Source organism: Scardinius erythrophthalmus, assembly GCF_964197995.2.
Source record: "Scardinius erythrophthalmus genome assembly, chromosome: 24".
Classification (NCBI taxonomy): Eukaryota; Metazoa; Chordata; class Actinopteri; order Cypriniformes; family Leuciscidae; genus Scardinius; species Scardinius erythrophthalmus.
This window is the reverse complement of record NC_138244.1, coordinates 25,976,451-25,998,136: the sequence shown is the minus strand read 5'-3', so window position 1 is coordinate 25,998,136 and position 21,686 is coordinate 25,976,451. Positions and strand designations below refer to the sequence as shown.

Below are 21,686 nucleotides of genomic sequence, written 5' to 3'. Positions count from 1 at the left end.
CTAGATGAGAATAAATGAGACGAAGAAAGACATGAAGAGAAGAGAATAACTGAGACAAGAAGAGACAAGAAATAAGGCAAGAGACAAAAAAAGACTATAAGAGATGAAACGAGACAGGACGACATGAGAAATTGAGAAAAGAATAACCAGTATGAGAGGAAACCAAACAAATGAGACAGGAAGAGAAAAGAGAAGATATGAGATGAAAAGGGACAAGAAGAGACAAGATGAGACGAGAAGAAGTCAGATGACGTACCCTGCAATTTCCAAGTTCTTCAGCTTTCACAATAATACTTCCACAGTTCTTCCCAGGAATGCCTCTACAGTCAGAAGATACAGTCAAAAATACAACATTGATCTTGAGAAGCACACAACTAACCAATACTGAAAACGGTTCAAACCCTACAAAGGGACGTCCTTGACACTTAACCTTACAGCTTAACCCAGGAGGACTGATCCTAAACAACAAAACCTTGCTTTGGATGTTAGTGTCTAATAAAGGAGTAAATGTATGCCGACTGTGTTGAATGAATGGGTGTGTACAACCCATGCTGTGTGAACGAGTGAACATTAATAAGAGCTCGTAGCCAGTCTACGGTTATGAATGCATGAATCTGAGCTTCATAAATAAATGAGTGTTTGTAGACAGGCGAATGCATGAGTGTTTTCTGTGCTCTTATATAAGACAAAACGCCGGAATTGGATTTAAATTGTATGGACCCAACACTTCAACGTCCTGCACAAGTGCCTGACAAAGATGAACGATGAAAGATTTTGAAGATAATTTGATGAGAGAACAAACTTCTCCCTTACTTATGCGTTGCCTTGAGTGCTTGTTTCAATTCCACTAAGTAGTTCTGGGTTATGTTACAGAGGTTAGAGAAGCAGATCCACGCTAACTGAAGACGTGTCTTTAATCTGCTCTGCATCTACAGATGTCCTCTGAGGCACTCTCCTAAATTAACTTAATGTGCAGCCGGTACCAGGACTTACTTACAATGATATTGAAAGAGAAAGAGAGAGACACAAAGCTACCCGTGTACAGCTCGCTAATCATATTAAGAACCACTTCAAACTACAATCAAGCAACTTTTTTAATGAACCTGATCGCTCATGTATGGCTTCCAGACATTCCCTTTTATAGGAGACGTACTGTATAGCAAATAACATCATCAATAATTATATCATCTAAGTTACGGCCACTGAGTGGCAAAAAGACAGAGCGGCAGCATTTCAGTGTGAATCTAAAACGGGAAAGAGCTTTGAGATTGACTATATAAACAGACTTGACAAGAAATCTGAGGTATATTTTCACAGAAAAGTGGAGTCACATGGATTACTTTAATTATGTCTTATCTGCCTTTCTGGGGCTTGAAAGTGGTAGTTGCGTAGCAGTCATTGGAGGGACAGAAATCTCTCAGATTTCATTAAAAAGATCATTTGTGTTCCGAAGGTGAACGTCATTTCTGGGTGAACTAACGCTTTAACATGCATGACCAAGAATGAAATTAATTCAGAGTAATTCAGTGTAGCTGTTATGACTAAACGCTTTTAAATGCATTTACAACTCCACTATACTGCACATGAATAAATGAGTGTTCAAAGAGTGAATGAGTGAATGAGTGAGTGCAGCTCTGCTTATATAACACTCTCAGATCAACATCACTTTATATTACCGCCCGATGTGTCGCCTAACAGCACACACACACACACACACACACACACACACACACACACACACACACACACACACACACACACACACACACACACACACACACACACACACACACACACACACACAATCCAAACACAAATTATATACGGGGAAACATAAACATACTTCATGGCAGTTTGCATATGGGCAGTTGACAAATGGACTTGGATATGAACATCAAGATTTTAATGTTAATGTCATTTTTTATATATATTTGTATATGGGAAAGTATATTTTAGATGTGAGTTTTGCCTTCACATGTTAATTTTAAAAAGTATTACACTCTCTTTAGTCTCTCAATTAATTTGAGTCCATGAAAAAGGTATTTTGTATGTAATTTGAAATGTGCTGTTTAGATTTTGATACTTATTCAGCTGTTTTGACACAGTCAGTTCCAGTCAAATAAGCAAAGCTTATTTAACGCTCATTAATGTTGAAAATCTGTCTTTTGTGGGGGCGTCACACCGCAGGACTGATTAAACGAACACAGAAGTAAATCCACATACGCATTACAAGTTTGATGATAAACAGAGCGATTCAAAGAGGATCCTCGCACCATTGCTGCTCGGGCCCTTATTAACAGGGGAACAACTCTCTTCTCAAAGCTATATAATGGAGCTCCGTTCTAAAAACTTCCTCACATAATCGAAAAGCAACTGATGTGCAATGTTTTTAGGTTAATATGTAAAATCAGAGCGAGCCATTTTTGAAAACAGATTCAGATTAGATGTTTTTTTTGCAGTTTAACTAGGAGACACAATATATATCCAGAAATGATTCATGTGAAAACGTCCTTCTTTGAGGACGGTAAAATAAACTGAGATAGCCAGTGTTAGGTGAGAATTGAAATCATATTTGAACATGTTGTGTTTCAGAGAAGTGTGAAGCTCAAATGCAGGACTTACATGAGGGGTCTTTCCATACGACTTCCCAGAGATCCCACCACCTCTCCCAGAGTACAGTACATCTGGCCCAGGAAGTCCTGCAAACATACACACACACACACGGTAGGAATGGGAGCTAAATTTGGGCCGTTATGCCTGATATCTCAGTACACAGATCAACATGAAATCAAAATGGACCCTTATTTATCATGAAAAATAAGCTATTATAATAATTCTTACTCTTACTTTATCATATTATAAAGCATTAGTTGCAATAGTAGAAAAGAAAAGTTGTTTCAGGGGCAGATTTTCTTTTTTAATATGTATTATGGACAAATGAATCATTCACAATAAGATCAGGAATGTGTATTAATAAGCTCCACTCAGAAATATGTGACAGAAATATGAAAGTCAAATGGGTTGTGAACTTGTTATGCCTGTAAGCTGGTATTTGACCAACATTCTCTCTATACAAATTTCCCATGCGGACATTTTAAAATGAATATTTCATATTCAATGTATTCAATCCTAAATAGACATAATTAAATAAAGTCTTTACCTTTTGTTTGCATTTTTAAGTTAACATCATAAGTTTACTATATACCCAACATATGTGTGTGTGTGTGTGTGTGTGTGTGTGTGTGTGTGTGTGTGTGTGTGTGTGTGTGTGTGTGTGTGTGTGTGTGTGTGTGTGTGTGTGTGTGTGTGTGTGTGTGTGTGTGTGTGTAAATGGAAAGTCCTGGCACAGGAGTACAGAAGTAAGGCATTTTAGATTGAATAAAAGTGTATGAAAAAATGTACAGAAAAGAAATACGGAGACAGTTTTAATTTGACCAATGTTGGGACTAATAAAGAAAAATAATAAATATGTATCAATAATAATCAACACCTGTGACATAAAAGTGCCTAAAAAACAAGTATATGGATGAAAATATGCTCTTATTTTAGATGAGCTCATGACAGGCTGCATGTGGGCAAATGTTGTGGCAGGAAGGTTTTGCAGATGGAAATGCAGGAAAAAGCAGACATTCTCCTGAGAGAGCTGAGAGAGAGCATCTCTGAACAGCAATCCCACAGGTGCACTCTGGGATATAGTGTGACCTGTGGTTCTGGCCCCAGAAAATGCTTGAATAAATCACGATAAAACCCCCATGATGAGGGTCAAACAAGCTGTCTATAGGGCCACACACATAAACGTAACACAAGAAGAAAATATAACAAGTTTTATAACACCCAACACACAAACAGGCACACAAACAAACACAGTTTTACATTTCCAAGAAAACACTTACATGTTTGGACAGGTTTTCACTCTTTGAGTCAAGGTCATACCTAGAAAACAAGGAAAACTTTGTGAATAACACTGAATGAAACACTTGTAGAGATTAAATGTGTCATTTCTGTGGCACCCAACAGATGCAAGTCCTAAAATCCAGAAATGAGTTAGCATCTTTTTTGGTTAAATGCCTCAAATAAGGTCTTGTGTTTAACACAACTTCAAAATATTTTCATGTTTTTTCTACAACATAAAATACATCAGTAATACATTGATTGTATGTGTCTTGAAGGCGGTTGGCTGGAGAATCCTACAGAGGCTTCGCGCCCTCCTCGCCACTTCCCGCCGAAACGGGCGTGGCTTACCTCTATAAAAGGAGCTCGAGAAGGCTGATTCACTTGATTTTAATCTCTTCAGCGAAGCGCACGCATCGCTGGATCACGGAAGCAAGCGTCGTTCGAAGCAAGCACTTCAGCGGGACGAGCCCTCGAAGCCGCTGGCCAACGCCGCCTTCTACAGCCGTACCTGCTGCGCTTTCCGACGCCTATATCCTTTATTGCTATATTGCTCTGTTTTCTGTGTGTGTGTGTGTGTGTGTTCGCTGCAACACTCACCCCTAAAAGAGCTGCGTCTTTTTCAAGACGCCTTCTCATGCAGCGCTCGCGCTCGCTGACGGCGAAACGCCCTCACTCCGAGCCAATTGCCTACGGTGACTCTGAGGACTCGCCAGGCATCCTTCCGAGGCTGCCCTTCCTGGAAGCGGACGGCGGGATTAGTTTTTCTTTACGTTACAAGAAAAGCTACCCTGCCTCCGCACGCGTCATTCACCGGCGAAGGAGAAAAGAGTGTTCTCAGTCCCACCGTTGGTCGGTCTCACCTCTTTTCTCTCATATTTCTCAGTTCCCTGTTCGGCGACTGGAAATATTATTGCAGCAAGTGAGTCTGTTATAGCACGCTTGCCTGCCAGCAAACGCCGAAGAATACATGTTGACGCCGCCTTTGCCGCCAATGCTTCACTCTGTCAGTCCCCTGAAGGCGACTACAGAGATGCCTTTTGCAGCCAGCGAGCGCGTAGTACCCGCTTGCCTGCAACCGAACACCGTTTCTACGGTTCCCGTGCGTCACTGGCGAAAGGAGAATGGAGTGTTTTCAGCCCCGCTGAAACTGGGCGATATCCACTCTTCTCACATTCAAAGCCTATATCCCCCTGTGGCTCAGTGGCGGAATTATAGGTTTTCCGCATGGGAGACCGGAGTTCAAATCCCGGTCTAGCGGCATATGTTTTTATGCCGCCAATGCTTCGCTCTGTCAGTCCCCTGAAGGCGACTTCGGAGATGCATTTTGCAGCCAGCGAGCGCGTAGTACCCGCTTGCCTGCAACCGAACGCCGTTTCTACGGTTCCCGTGCGTCACTGGCAAAAGGAGAATGGAGTGTTTTCAGCCCCGCTGAAACCGGGCGATATCCACTCTTCTCACATTCTGGCATATTTCAGGCGTCTGAAAATGTTAGTATTGCATGTCGTGCTTACTCGCATGCAAACGTCAGTGTGGATAATACTCGCGCTGACTTTGTCTTTGTATCTTCATTGTGGTCCAGTGGTAGATTATTAGACTCTCGCGCGGGGGTTCTGAGTTCGAATCCCGGGTCTGCCGGCAGAAAATATTTTGCCGCCGAATGCAAATCACTCTGTTTGTTCCCCGAGAGGCAACTGCAGACGTGTTTGTTTTCGCAGCCCACGAGCACGTGGTACATGCCTGCAAGCAAACGCCAGTGTGGATAATACTCGCGCTGACTTTGTCTATGTATCTTCACTGTGGTCCAGTGGTAGATTATTAGGCTCTCGCGCGGGGGATCCGAGTTCGAATCCCGGGTCTGCCGGCAGAAAATATTTATGCCGCCGAATGCAAATCACTCTGTTTGTTCCCCGAGAGGCAACTGCAGACGTGTTTGTTTTTGCAGCCCAAGAGCGAAGTCCCGGCCACGGCCGATGATGCTATACGTGTACAGAAGATGCCCACTGCTTGTGCCCATCCCTACACATTAGCACAGCCCTTCACACAGGGCCCGCGCTCATATATTCGACTCGGGTCGATCACGCACACAACATAGTGAACGTGCCCACTGCCTAGTGCCCACAAACACTATGTTCTGCATGCCTTGTGGTTTCTGTAAAGATGAAACCTGTGTGCATTCACACTGCTCAGGCAGACAGTGCACTCATTGCAGTAATTGTGCCCGCTCTCCCACGCCCACACTTACTAACGGCCATTATATGTCCTACGGGACTCGCCCAGCCCTCCCTTGCTCGGTTAAACACCGCAGCGGGGTCGAGCGCAGGCATTCTGCCCGGCCACGGCCGATGGTGCTATAAATGTAGTCTCGATGCCCACTCCTCAGTGCCCATCACTACACATAAGCACAGCCCTACACTTAGGGCTCGCGCACATAAAATCGACTCAGGTTGATTGCGCTTCCAACATAGTGAGAGTGCCCGCTTCCCAGTGCCCACGAACACTTTGTCTAACAGATCACAGGCTCTCTGTAAAAACGAGACCTGTGAGCGCGCGCTCTGCTCAGGCAGACACCGCGCCCAAAGCAGTAAATGTGCCCGCTCCCAGCCCACATCTACTCGCTCACATGAGTCCTATGAGACTTTCTCAGTCCACCCTCACTCAGCTAAGCACTGTAGTAAGGTCGAGGATGAGCGTTCCGCCCGCTGTATTAAGCGCGCGCCCCGCCTCAAATGCCACAGGCATAACGCCTATGTTTTTATCCCCCGAAGCGCCTCTGTCGCACGGCGAACAGAGCGCGCTCCGTATCCAGCAGAAGCATGGGCAGCGCTTCCAGGGGTTTCGGACTGGGTGCTAGGCATTATAAAGAGAGGCTTCTCGCTACAGTTTTGTCAACGCCCTCCCCGCTTCATAGCGCGCGTCGAAACTACGGTTTCATTGGAAGTAGCACACCTACTTCGAGCCGAAATATCAAAACTGATAAGCAAAGGGGCGATAGAGCGCGTTCCCCCAGCTCTAAGCGAAGGGGGGCTATACAGCAGATACTTTCTAGTCCCCAAAAAGGACGGCGGTATCAGACCCATACTGGATCTAAGACGGCTGAACAGAGTATTAGTGAAACGCAGTTTCAAAATGCTCACAACCAGCAAAATTCTCGCGCATGTTCGCCGAGAAGACTGGTTCATGTCGATAGATCTGAAGGACGCATATTTTCAAATACAGATAGCGTCACATCACAGGCGATACTTGAGATTCGCCTTCGAGGGTCAGACATACCAGTATACAGTGCTGAACTATTTGGACGACTGGTTGATCCTAGTTCAATCACGATCACAGCTCGTGGAGCACAGAACCATTTTACTCGATCACCTAGAGAATCTTGGTATCACAGTCAACTGGACAAAGAGTTCATTGAACCCCAGTCAAACGATTTTGTTTCTGGGCGTCGTTCTGGACTCACAGTCTATGACAGCGCGGCTGTCACCACAGCGCGTGTTGCTCATTCAGCGCGCGGCGAGATCTTTCCGCCGCGGCGCTTTCACCCCGCTCAGGAAGTTTCAAAGGATGCTGGGTCTCATGGCCTCAGCATCGTCAGTTCTCCGGCTGGGCTTGCTCCGCATGCGCCCGCTGCAGTTCTGGTTGAAAGCGCGGGTACCGCGCAGAGCGTGGGCGACCGGTCGATTACGCCTCAAGGTCGATCAGAGCTGTGTTTCAGCCCTGGCGCCTTGGATGGCGGACGACTGGTACCGATCAGGTGTAAGCCTGGGGACTTCCTCGAGAGTGAGGATGGTGTCGACAGACGCATCCACCTTGGGATGGGCAGCGCTGCTTGAGGGCAGACCGTTCTTCGGCCTGTGGTCGGAAGGATAAAAGCTCCAACACATAAACTGCCTAGAAATGCTGGCAGTGCACAACGCAATGACGCGTTTTTGTCCCCACATCAAGGACGAACACGTCATAGTCCGTTCGGACAACATGGCTGTGGTGTCCTACATAAATCGCCAGGGCGGTCTGAAATCCATATCCCTGTACAGGCTGGCGAAACGCCTCCTATTATGGGCTCAGCACAACTTGCGCTCGCTGAGAGCAGTGCATGTACCTGGGCTTCAGAATGTGGGCCCAGACAGACTGTCCAGGAACAATGTTCCCCCGGGCGAATGGTCTCTACACCCACAAACAGTCCGGCTGTTGTGGGAGAGATTCGGCAGAGCGGAGGTGGACCTTTCGCGTCCCACGAAAACGCGCACTGCTCCGCGTTCTTTTCAAAGACCGACAGCACACTGTCCCGAAGGTGGCCGCACTGCCCGTTATACGCTTTTCCCCCCGTCTCCCTCCTGCCACAGGTGTTGGAACGGGTCAGGAAAACAAAATGCCCAGTGCTGCTTGTAGCTCCGTTCTGGGAGAACCAGACATGGTTCCCAGTTCTGATGCAGTTGGCAGATGTCGCTCCATGGCCACTGCCGTTGAGGAGAGATCTCCTCTCGCAGGCCGGGGGCTCGATTTGGCACCCACACCCGGAACTGTGGTCCCTTCATGTGTGGGCGCTCAACGGATAGAGGGAGTCGTGAATACCATCACTCAGGCTAGAGCGCCGTTGACTCGGCGGCTTTATGCTTCGAAGTGGTCGGTTTTCTCCGCCTGGTGTACAGCTCGGAGCCTTTTACCCCTCGAATGTGAGGTAACGGAGGTTCTCTCTTTCCTACAAGAGCTGTTGGATAAGGGCAGATCCCCTTCCACGCTCAAAGTGTATGTGGCGGCTATTTCAGCGTTCTCTGGTTCAACGCTGGGTCAGTCGCTGGGAAGGAATGATTTAGTCATCCGCTTCCTCAGGGGAGCTAGGAGACTGAATCCACCCAGACCTCCTTCAGTCCCTATGTGGGACCTTTCTATGGTCCTGGCGGCCATGAAAGGTGCCCCTTTCGAGCCTATCCAGTCTATTAGCCTCAAACATTTGTCTTTCAAAACGGTGTTTTTGATGGCTCTCGCTTCAGTGAAGCGCATAGGCGACCTGCACGCGCTCTCTGTGAGCCCGGCGTGCTTGGAGTTTGGTCCTAATGACTCTAAAGTCATACTCAAACCTAAGCACGGCTATGTGCCGAAATCCCTCAACACGCCTTTTTGGGCTCAGGTCATTTCCCTGGCTGCCCTGCCGGCATCGAGTGAGGAAGGGGACTCGAGTTTTCTTTGCCCTGTTAGGGCTTTAAGAGCTTATATGTCCCGCTCTGCTGTCTTCAGACAGACAGAGCAGCTCTTTGTCTCGTTCAGCGGACGTTCCAAAGGAATGGCTGTTTCGAAACAAAGTCTATCCAGATGGATAGTTGACGCCATAGCGCTGGCTTATACTGCCAAGGGCATTCCATGCCCGTTGGGAGTCAGAGCGCACTCTACGACGACTCTTCTTCGTGGGCTTGGTCCAGCGGGATTTCCCTACAGGATATATGTACGGCGGCGGGCTGGGCCTCGCCGTCTACATTTATCAGGTTTTATAACCTAGAGGTTCCCGCCTTACAGGCTAAGCTTTTGTCGGTGTAATCTGTTCAGCCGTCTAGTCAGACCGCTGAAACCCATGCGCAATGCGCTACCGACTATCTTGGGCAGAACTGTGTAAGACCCACATTTTCCACATTAGTTCAGGTTCCCTACCCTGTCTATGTGATGTTATACTTGCGTCTGTGGACATGTCTATTCTACGACGCTACAGTATAGGGAATTAAGGCTCCCACCCTTATTCCCTGACTCTGTGTGAGTCAATCTGGTGATTATGCACTGTATGCCTGAAATAGCTTCCGGTGATCAGTGTTTTTATCCCAGCACGCACGGCGTTTTGCAAGGGGTTCCCGTAGCGTTTTGATAAAACGCAGTACGAGAGGACTCTCGTAAGAGAACGTACTCGGTTACTAACGTAACCTCGGTTCTCTCTAGAAGAGGGAACGAGTACTGCGTTCTCTGCCGTGCGTACGGTTCACTCTGGTTCGCTTCGGCGATCAAAATCAAGTGAATCAGCCTTCTCGAGCTCCTTTTATAGAGGTAAGCCACGCCCGTTTCGGCGGGAAGTGGCGAGGAGGGCGCGAAGCGCCCTCATTGGCCTGATGTCATCTCAGGCCTCGCTCGATAGGCTTAAGCAGTTGCCGCAGAGCAGCCAATGAGTGAGCAAGCCGTCTCGCCATAGCTGACTGCTGCTGCCGCAACGCGTTTTACATATATGAAAATTAAAGGATAATTTTTTGCTTCAGTGTTTCGTGAAAAGAGACTTTTCCCGTAGCGTTTTGATAAAACGCAGTACTCGTTCCCTCTTCTAGAGAGAACCGAGGTTACGTTAGTAACCGAGTACGTTTTAATATGCTCTCGTTCATAGAGATTTTTAGATGGATACCGAAGCATTTTTAGGTCGGGTAGAATCTGCGACCTCTGACCCTGTTTGTTTGCTGGCTTCCATGCCTGCAATACGCTGTGTTTTCCGCCAGCTGGCAACCTGTGGTGGCGAAATACTATTGGGTAAATTGGCAACCAAAACAAAAACGGACATTCCGACACCGAACGCACATTTCAAAGCAAAATAACTGGCTGTAGAAGTGTTTTTCAGAGAAACGAGTATGTAAATGCTTTACTACAGTCAAAAACTTACATTCAGCACCTTTAACTTCTGGAAGTTTTATGTATGACCATAACGGCTAGTTTTCTGGAAATATAAATAAAAACACTGTAATTTTTAAATAACTAAACATTGTGTTGTGTTGTCAAAGTTGATATTGTGCCTTTATAAATGATCATATACTTGCATGTGTCATTATATTATTAACATTTTTCCAAGTTCAAATGAAGTTACAAAGTTTTTGACCAGCGAATGTGTGTGTTTTTTTTCTGTCAGAACGGTTGCATCTGAGGCAGTAAGTGCATTGCATTACGCTTTCATGAACTTACAGATTATAAAGTTTACTGTAGCTATATGGGCGCTCCATTTTTTCTGTCATTTGGCCAAAATCTCATGTTATTAAATTTTAAGTGCTATGCACAGGCTACTTAAGACAAAAGCTAGACTAAGACACGCTTCTCCGCTCCTCAAATACATAAAACATTAGCGTTTATACAGTGTTTCTTGAGGAAAGAAAACGCTGTACTTATTAAAAGAACCAGTTGTTTATTTACCCTTACATTGCAAACAAGCAGCAACTCCAAACTGCGTGCGGCACTTCTTTCACGATAGAGGTGGGGCGGAGATGAGGTTTGATTGACAGATTGAGGATCCAATGGAGTTACGAGATTTAGTCACAAACTCTTTTTAAGGTTTCATTCGTTAACCCCACAGACTGATGTAGAGTGACCAATAGTAATGATTTATGGAAAAAAAATGCCTATGCATTAATCCGGTCCTGTCTGCAATAAACCAAAGCCAATGGGAAAATCCTATTGGATGTTTTGTTGAGGGAACCAGGCTGCTGCTAACTTGTGAGTTGGCCTACAAAAATCTGTCATCCTTGAAGCACTATATTGCAAAAATAACTAGATAATTTTTTTTCGGAAGAAAACTGGTCCATAGAAATGTCATCACCTCAAATATAGATAATATGGGTGATTCCAGGACACTGTCATGGCAATTCAAATTGGTGGAGAATTTGCACAATCTCATTAGTATCCATTCCAAAAACTGCACACTTTACCTTTAAGTCATGTTTTTTACTGGTTGTTTTGTGTATGACACTGCTTCTGTTTTCTCGTGACATTCTGAATGAACACGAGCCTGTTGTTCACCGGCAGCTTAAATGAAGCCTCAGTGGGTGGCAAGCCTACATGTTTGAGGAAAAATCTGTCATGTTGGGATACATGTTATTTTCCTCTCAGCATGAATGTGCACTCTTGGCCGTCTCTCTCTTTGTCTGTCTGTCTTATTCTTCCTCCCGCTGTGCTAAATGAGCAGCGGCAGATATTTCCAGCCACGCAGGAGAGACTACTGAGATCAAGACATGCTTTTACCTGACCAAACATTCATGCTGAAATCTCCTGTCTCCTGTCATGTCAGTATACTACATGTTATACTTTAGCTGTGCTGTGATGTTGTATGTGTGCTAACTTTATGTCAGGAATCTACCACACACACATACTCAACACAGTCTGCAGGAGTATAGTTTTTGGCTTGTGCTGGCAATTGCTATGGATATCATCAATGCCAAGTACACTGAATGATTTGTCACCAACAAGTGTATTAAACAAGGGCGTAGTTTGAACATCTTATTATTATTATTATTATTATTATTAGCCTACTTTTATTATTAAATTAATATTACATTTCATTTGCCTCACAATAATTGTATAGGGCATCAATGCATAACCGTCACTCTGCAAGGATAATAAAAGATTAATTAGATTAGCATGCTCTTCATTTCAAGAACAACTTGTTTAACACGAAATACTTATCTTCTAATTTTTTCACTATGGGCCACAAGAGAAATATCATAAAAATAAATTAGATTCATCTCTCATCGTCTCTAAGAGTATATGCACCGTTAATGCAGTGTTAGATGCCAAAAGCTTGGTCGGTTTTTACTTTCTGTAGTGAATAATTGCCTGGGGTTTGAGATGTCTTTGCCAGCATAACTCTAGCGCAGAGTTTGCACATTGCCTGTGTGATATCCACTGGCTCGCCTTCATGGTTTAAAATGGAAATATTTTCAATATTGTGACATGGCATTTCTCTTTAGAGGGAACTCGCGCTGCATCATAGTATTGACACTTTGGAAACCCTTCTGTATGATTGTGTCTGAAGCATGTGTGTGAAATCAGTCCAGTGGCGAAACTGGACGTCACGGGCATGTGACGCCACAACAAGGAAGCATGAAAGCACATCCGGAATGCCTCGGCAAGCGCTCTGTGTTGAAATCTGTCAGTCTTATTTAGTATTGTCTGTCCTGATATTGTAACAGGATCACTAGATAAGTTATTATGGCCCTGCCCTCGCTTTATTATGGGTGGGGATACACACAATTTGTGTGTTGTTTGTTTGGGAGCCTAGCACTTCTATCCCCGGCAAATGGGGAGTTGGTGGAGGAATAACACGAACCGTGTCTAAGCTGAACATCGATTGGCCAGCCGAGAAACAGGGCGCTCGTCCAAGAAGCAAGCTGGACGAGCGTTTTCTGTCCCCAAAATCGTTACCCCCCTGTGGCCTTCGTTTCTTTCCAGACCTCCATAAGGATGTTTCGAGGTCATGGAATAAACCGTATTCGTCCCATCTCTTCAGCCCACAGGTCCACGTATATTCTGATATCAGGGGGTTGAGAGAGTAAGGGGCGATGCCCAAGGTAAAACAGATGCTTGCAAGCTATTTGTCCCCTAGCACGTCATCGTACCTGAAGGACCCGGCACTACCCACCAAGCCACTCAGTAACATGTCTGCACACCATGTCAATTCTGCAGGCATACCAGGCCGACCTGCTGAGAGACCTTGAAGACGTCGAGGGAATGGGGCCCGATGCAGTCAAAGAGTTGCACTGGGCCAAGGATTTATCTCTCAGGGCCACCAAGGAGACGGCCAGAGCCACTGGCTGATCTATGGTTGCCCTGGTGGCCGCGGAGAGGCATCTCTGGCTTAACTTGTTGGATATTAAAAAGAAGGACAAAGCGTTTATTTTTGACACTCAGCACTTTCCTCCTGGCCCTATTCGGAGATGCTATGAAAATGGTCATCGAGAGGTTTCAGGACCTCGAGATTTCAGGGCTCTAGGGCTCCCTCCCCCGAAGCCACCTAAGCAGAAGACGGATCTGAGGACCGTCCTTCTTTCGCATTCAAGCAGTCATTAAGCAAGTGGATAGTCGAGGCTATCTCTGTTGCCTATGAGGTCTCTGGTCAGCCTTCACCTTTGGTGACCATGCATTCACCTTCAACTATATGTACAGTGTATGTGTGTGTGTGTGTGTGTGTGTGTGTGTGTGTGTGTGTGTGTGTGTGTGTGTGTGTGTGTGTGTGTGTGTGTGTGTGTAGTTGGTCAGTCATGTAATCATCCCCCTGTCCTGATATTATCATATTCTGGAAGTGACATTTTAATGGATATGTCACATCCGTCAGTGTTTGAGTGTGTGTACACCTGACAGTTTTACACCTGGTCCCTTCTCTGAGATCTGGGGCTCTATATGTGTGTATATATACACATAAACGTCACTGCTGTTCTATTCAGCCTGTAAATCATGTATTATGTGCATCATGTGTCTCTAGATGATTTGTAAAGGTAATGTACTGTACGTATGGAATGGATGTTTTAATTCTGTGTGGATGCTCTAATGGAGGATCTGCGGAGTGTTTTGACCACGTGCATGTGTGTGTGAGGGAGGTGAATAATGCATAAATGTAATTTCTGGGATACTGCTGTATAAAATGTGCTTCACTGAGCGGAAGCAAGCCAAAACCCTGCAGGCAATGTGTGTGTGTGTGTGTGTGTGTGTGTGTGTGTGTGTGTGTGTGTGTGTGTGTGTGTGTGTGTGTGTGTGTGTGCGCGGGTGTGTGTGTGTGTGTGTGTGTGTGTGTGTGTGTGTGTGTGTGTGTGTGTGTGTGTGTGATTATACAAAACTGCATTAAATGTCTGTTTTTAAATGTCTCTGGATGTCTAATTGTTTACAATGAACATTGAGATCAAATCTGTGTTCTCATGTGTTCAATTACTGACACACGAGTCAATTACGTGTTACTCAGTTTTATATGCATGGATTCATAAAAAAAACAACAACAACAACAACAACAACAACAACAACAACAACAACAACAACAACAACAAAAAAAAGATCTTTTACACCCCTTCTATCATGGACAGATTTGCAATTTCTGAATTAAAATACATTTTTGCTGTTATGTGTCCATAAAAGTTGTAGTCCCTCATGACTGTGTCAGTGTACCAGATTTAAAAATTTTGTAATGAGAAAGGTTTGATCAGTTTGTTTAGGCTTCATTATTTTCACAACACATTTAAAAATAATAATAATTAAGATGTTTATATTTCCATATCAAGTGGTTTATCAAGTATATTTTAGTAAAAAGTAAATATATATATATATATAGCCTAGCGACTAGAAATGTATTCTCTTGATCGTGCAATGAACATTAATCATGTCAAAAATGCATAATTTACCCAAACATATAATCTCAAACACAAACACATTTGCATGCTGATTATACTCACAGGTCAAAGCGTAAATTTTGTCTCTCTTCGAAGAAGTAATCTAGGATGAATTTGTGCACAAAGTCTGGATTCAGCGTGTTATCGATGACTTCTGTCCTGCCGAACTAAACAGTAGAACAGCAAACAGCATCACATAACCAGCATGAATGAAAAGTCATGTTAAAAAATACAGGTCTGAAAATACAATACCTCTCTCCACTCCCTGTTCGCCACAGTCTGAGTGTACAGCACGCAAACTACACAGAAACAAAGTTAAAAGAAAAGATATGAAAATTGCCTTGATGCGTTAAAATTCTACCTTGTTAGAGAGAAGAGTGAAAATAGCAGCCCTGGTTTGTTTGTTTTGGTTTGTCAGTTCAGCAAATTAAGAAATCAAATATGCACAAAAGGCAACAATAGATGTGTGGAGCTCTAGAGACATTATTGGCTCTTGCATGCAATGAGAAGAGCAGTGTCATTAACACACACACACAGGACTTTCCATTGACATAATGATTTTTATACTGTACAAACTGTATATTATATCACATAACCCTAAACCTACCCATCACAGAGAACTTTTCAAAAAAATTTATTTTCTATGATTTATAAGCTGTTTTGCTGTCCTTTTTATTTGGTCCCCATAACATAGGGAATAACAGATACACACACACACACACGCATCCGTCTCCCAGGACAGATATGAGTACAGGTGGTCATAAAGTTACACTCTATAAACTCTACGAGGCTCTAGGGTCCAAACCCAATATAAAGGTGGAGATTATGCACGCTCGGCAGACGATGATGGTCTTTTTTTAATTAGGCCTATTTTTAGACACAGTCTGACGCCAGGTATTGGCTCGTGTTTAGAGGAAGCGCCCCGGGCAGACAAACAGATGCTCAGAAACAGAATTATTTCAGCCGCCTGCCGTTGCTTGTGATATGAGTTGGCGAGACTTGTGAGCACGCGTGCGTGTGTTTGAGTGTGTGTGTGTGTGTGTGTGTGTGTGTGAGTGTGTGTGAAAGAGAGAGATAAATCTGCCTCAGCTGTCTAAATGCACTCAGAAACTCTTCTAACTTTCATTCTGTCAGCTGGGTGTTTAGACACATATGGCGACCTGGACAGTTTCCAAAAATACACACGCATGCACAATAACATGCACTGAAATGTACATAGGAGTATAGATGAGAGCACTGTCATAGATCTACTCTTTGTTGTCATAGAAACCTCCTTCACATATAAGTTGGAGCAACCAGCCTCTTTTTGGCGCTAACACCATTCAAGTAGGGCTGTACGATATTGGAAAAAACTGACATTGCGATATTTTGTTTTTCTGCAATATATATTGCCATATACATATTCTGACTTGAATATTTAGAAAGAATAAATCATTCTAGAAAGATTGGGGTGATTTTGTAGAAGAGTGCATCTGCATAGAAAATAATAAACACATTATAAGCATAGATAAATACAAAAAAAAAATTAAAATATAAATATATAAATACAACCCCAAATCAGAAGAAGTTGGGACACTGTACAAATTGTGAATAAAAACAGAATGCAATGATGTTTCAAATTTCAATATTTTATTCAAAATACAACATAGATGACATATCAAATGTTTAAACTGAGAAAATGTATAATTTTAATGGAAAAATAAGTTGATTTTAAATTTCATGGCATCTACACATCTCAAAAAAGTTGGGGCAAGGCCATGTTTCCCACTGTGTGGCATCCCCTCTTCTTTTTATAACAGTCTGCAAACGTCTGGGGACTGAGGAGACAAGTTGCTCAAGTTTAGGAATAGGAATGTTGTCCCATTCTTGTCTAATACAGGCTTCTAGTTGCTCAGCTGTCTTAGGTCTTCTTTGGTCATCTTCCTCTTTATGATGAACCAAATGTTTCTATGGGTGAAAGATCTGGACTGCAGGCTGGCCATTTCAGTACCCAGATCCTTCTTCTACGCAGCCATGATATTGTAATTGATGCAGTATGTGGTCTGGCATTGTCATGTTGGAAAATGCAAGGTCTTCCCTGAAAGAGACGACGTCTGGATGGGAGCATTTGTTGCTCAAGAACTTGGATATACCTTTCAGCATTGATGATGCCTTTCCAGATGTGTAAGCTGCCCATGCCACACGCACTCATGCAACCCCATACCATCAGAGATGCAGGCTTCTGAACTGAGCGCTAATAACAACTTGGGTTGTCCTTGTCCTCTTTAGTCTGGATGACATGGTGTCCCAGTTTTCCAAAAAGAACTTCAAATTTTGATTCGTCTGACGACAGAACAGTTTTCCACTTTGCCACAGTCCATTTTAAATGAGCCTTGGCCCAGAGAAAACATCTGCGCTTCTGGATCCTGTTTAGATATGGCTTCTTTTTTGACCCATAGAGTTTTAGCCGGCAACGGCGAATGGCACGGTGGATTGTGTTCACCGACAATGTTTTCTGGAAGTATTCCTGAGCCCATGTTGTGATTTCCATTACAGTAGCATTCCTGTATGTGATGCAGTGCCGTCTAAGGACCCGAAGATCACGGGCATCCAGTATGGTTTTCCGGCCTTGACCCTTACGCACAGAGATTGTTCCAGATTCTCTGAATCTTTGGATGATGTGCACTGTAGATGATGATAACTTCAAACTCTTTGCAATTTTTCTCTGAGAAACTCCTTTCTGATATTGCTCCACTATTTTTTGCTGCAGCATTGGGGGAATTGGTGATCCTCTGCCCATCTTGACTTCTGAGGGACACTGCCACTCTGAGAGGCTCTTTTTATACCCAATCATGTTGCCAATTGACCTAATAAGTTGCAAATTGGTCCTCCAGCTTATATGTACATTTAACGGGCCTCTTATTGCTACCTGTCCCAACTTTTTTGGAAAGTGTAGCTCTCATGAAATCCAAAATGAGCCAATATTTGGCATGACATTTCAAAATGTCTCACTTTCAACATTTGATATGTTATCTATACTCTATTGTGAATAAAATATAAGTTTATGAGATTTGTAAATTATTCCATTCCTTTTTTACTCCAAATTTGTACAGTGTCCCAACTTTTTCTGATTTGGGGTTGTAGTATTCAGGTACAGAAATTGAATAATCCCTGTATAAATGAAATATAATAAATCTTTGTTAAAGCTACAAAAGTGATTTTCTCAATGTATTTTGCAGTTTGATTAACACTAATGACACAGACAGCAGTATTAGGCTGCTGTCACTTTAAGACCGAATGCACAAAACCATATAATGATACGCATAATACAATGACAATTTTCTCTCTCAAATCTTTATGTTCACATAAGCCATTAGCGACTGTGTTTAGGACACTCACCGAGATGGGCATTATGACATGAATGTGTCCGTTTAAGCACAAATAGACACGGAAGTAAATGTACACAGAAAAAAACTATGTAAAATCTTGCCTAGGGCACCAACAGAGCCTGGACCGGTGCTGAAATTAATCTTGCAGCTCTACAATATCTCATTAATAGAAACACCGTCTCTTTTCAGGCTAGATATCATCATTAGAGACAGAGTTTATATTAAATCCAATTAAACATGGGCAATTTCTGATACGTAAACGCAGTTTTATCCACATCAAATTTTCTGTTATCACTTCTATTAAACTAACAGTTTCTGTTCAGGTTTTCGACCGAAATCTCGGATCATCCTGGTTAATTTACCTGAAGTGGTTTTGCTCTGATGATCGGTTCTGAGAGGATGTGCGCTGATGATTTCACTAAATGTTCCGGGATCAACATCTTTGTTGATCCTGGAACAACATTCCAATCAACCAATCAGATCTGAGGGACAAGTTTACAGTTTATATCAAGTTTAGGCTTACAACCAGGGTTCGGTGCTTCTAAAGCAGTGTTATTCACCTGTCTGATTTTAGGGATAAGTTATGGGTAGGGTTAGGTTTAGGGGTTGGGATTTTTGGACAGGAATGTTTTTCCAGGATCAACAAAATATGTTGACCCAAGAACGTGTCTAACTCGACAAAATCAGGACGTGCCGCAATGATAGAGAAGCATGTCAATTGGCTGCAACCTGCGTTTATTACGGCCAATCACAAAAGTCGATATTGCGCAACCAACCGTAGAATACTCCGCTGCATTTTTATTATATACTGAACTCGGATCGCTTTTGTAGGCTATTGAGTGAATAAAATATAGAAATCCCTTTCATTTTCCTAAAGAAATCGAACCAATTTGAACTGGAACGCCATCCCCTCTCAAAATTATAATGAGTTTTTCAAGCAACATGGATGAATGATTTCTTTTTTGTTGGGGTAAGAATTACGCACAAAGACAGTTTTCAGGGCCTTCATCATCACGATCATGATGAGCAGAAGAGCTGTAGGAGAGTCGTCTTATATGTGCTGAGTCTGAGCTGTGCTGACGTGATGGGGCCAGTCACGCAGCGCTACAACTCCTCCCATCATACACCGGCCAAAAGACACTGGAATCCGGGACTCCAGGAGGCTAAATATAGCCTCATCGCTCACTGCCAGTGTGTGTGTGTGGCCATCCACAGCGCTTGATGTCATATTGCAGGCAGTATAATTTGTGTGTTTAGGGGAAGGACCATTTCTTGTTGCATTGATGTCTTAATTCAAGCTTACTATGCTTTTCATAATAATAAGTCCCATTTGCATTAGGATCTCAAATAAGATCTCTTTAATATCCTAGGAATTTCTTCTGCACAGCAGTGACCGTGTTTGCATGTACATAATATTTCAATTAATATCCATATTCTGGTTAAGCCTTTATTCTAAAAAGCAGGTTAACATGTTTCACACGTTCCTTTAGCACAACAGGCAGAACATGATGCTAACAAAACCAAGATCAAGGGTTTGATTCCCAAGCAACACACACACTCACAAATGTAGTTTAATGCGCTGTAAGTCTTTTTGGATGAAAGCTCATCCTTTTCACTTGAAAAAAATTGGGTCGCGGCATAATGACCATGGGAAAATGTGGGTCCCCATTGGTCAAACCAGTGCACTAACACAGATGGTCAACACATGCATGCACACTAGAAAGTGTTGGCTTTGGCCATGGTCTGCACTAATTCCCCTTATAAGTAATGTAAAAATGTATTTGTACTTTGTATGTACTTTAATTTCAGGTATCTCTTAAAGGAACACGCCGACTTTTTGGGACTTTAGCTTATTCACCGTATCCCCCAGAGTTAGATAAGTCCATACATAGCCTTCTCATCTCCGTGTGTGCCATAACTCTGTCTGACGCACCCACCGCTAGACTAGCTTAGCACAAAGACTGGAGGTAAACGGCTCCAGCTAGCATACTGCTCCCAATAAGTGACAAAATAACGCCAACATTTTCCTATTTCCATGTTGTGATTTGTATAGTCATAGCATGTACAAATAACAAGGTCACATGAGATACAACCATCTTCTAACCGTATACATACTGGGAACTATATTCTCAGAAGGCGAAGCACTGCTACTTGGGCTGAGATGAAAAGGGTATGTATGGACTTATCTAGATACTGTGAAAAAGCTAAAGTCACAAAAAGTCGGCGTGTTCCTTTAAAGAGAGATAGTTCACCCAAAAAATAAAAATTCTGTCATCATTTTCTCACCCTCATGTTGTTCCACATGTTGTGAACACAAAAGATGTTTTGAAGTATGTCGGTAATCAAACAGTAGATGGACCCCATTGACTTCCATGGTCATTATGCCGCAACCCCTTTTTTTTTTTTGCATTATACCTGCATGCAAATATTTCCCAGCTAACACACAAAGTTATGTAATTTATTGGTACTTTTTGGTAATTTCATGACTTACTAATTGACAACGTAACTACAACGTTTTTCTCAGGCACTCCTTACTTAACCTAAGTCTGACAGAAAGAGTCAATAGCTTTCATGCATGTCTTTCAAAATAAAAGTCTCGATTCAGAAAAAATAAAAACACGTTGTTGTTGTTTCTCTGACCCCACACTCCACGACCCACCAGAGAAACACTGCGCTAAACGCTAAGAGTTTGTGTCAAGAGTGAAATATACTTTGAGCATAATGTTCCAATCTAAAAAATTCCCCCGAATTTCTGACACCTCCAATCCAGGCTTATTGGAAAAACGTGCCTGTGGCGACATTTCTGCAAAATTATACTGTATTATGCTGCTTCTTGCATGTTTTGCAACGCTGTCAAAGCAAAATGTCCAGTGAGTGACACTAAAAGCTTGTTCGGTTCTCTTATGAGAGATCTCTCGTACTGCGTAAGTATCTTACGCTATGGGGAAAATCCCTTTTCCGCGAGATATTAAAGCCAAAAATTATCCTTAATTTTGTAATAATGTAAAACGTGTTGCGGCAGCATGCAGACATAGGCAAGACAGCTCGCGTGCCTATTGGCTGACCTGCGGCAACTGCAGCAGCCTATTGAGCGAGGCCACACTTGACGTCAGACCCAATGAGGGCGCTTTGCGCCCACTGCATCACGTCCCGCCGAAACAGGTGTGGCTTAGGCCTATAATTGTAGCTCGAAGGCTGATAGAATCTGATTTTTCATCTCTTCAGCAAAGCTCAAGCATCGCTGGATCCGGAGAGAAAGAAGCCGCGCCGTCTGAGAAAGCTCTTCAGCGGGACGAGCCACTGCACCTGAAGCCGCTGGCCGCGCCGC

At 43.4% G+C, this 21,686-nt stretch overlaps 1 protein-coding gene across 1 annotated transcript in view; it reads right to left on the bottom strand.

Moving 5' to 3' along the window:
• cpne8 (copine VIII) overlaps nucleotides 1-21,686 on the bottom strand; it is an 88,704-nt gene that overhangs the window by 33,335 nt on the left and 33,683 nt on the right. Inside the window, exons 3-7 of the mRNA XM_081356876.1 lie at nucleotides 15,243-15,289; nucleotides 15,054-15,157; nucleotides 3,894-3,933; nucleotides 2,623-2,699; nucleotides 257-320 (exon numbers count right to left, since the gene is read on the bottom strand). Of these exons, the coding sequence (XP_081213002.1) occupies nucleotides 257-320; nucleotides 2,623-2,699; nucleotides 3,894-3,933; nucleotides 15,054-15,157; nucleotides 15,243-15,289 (332 nt within the window). The remainder of the gene's footprint in view (nucleotides 1-256; nucleotides 321-2,622; nucleotides 2,700-3,893; nucleotides 3,934-15,053; nucleotides 15,158-15,242; nucleotides 15,290-21,686) is intronic.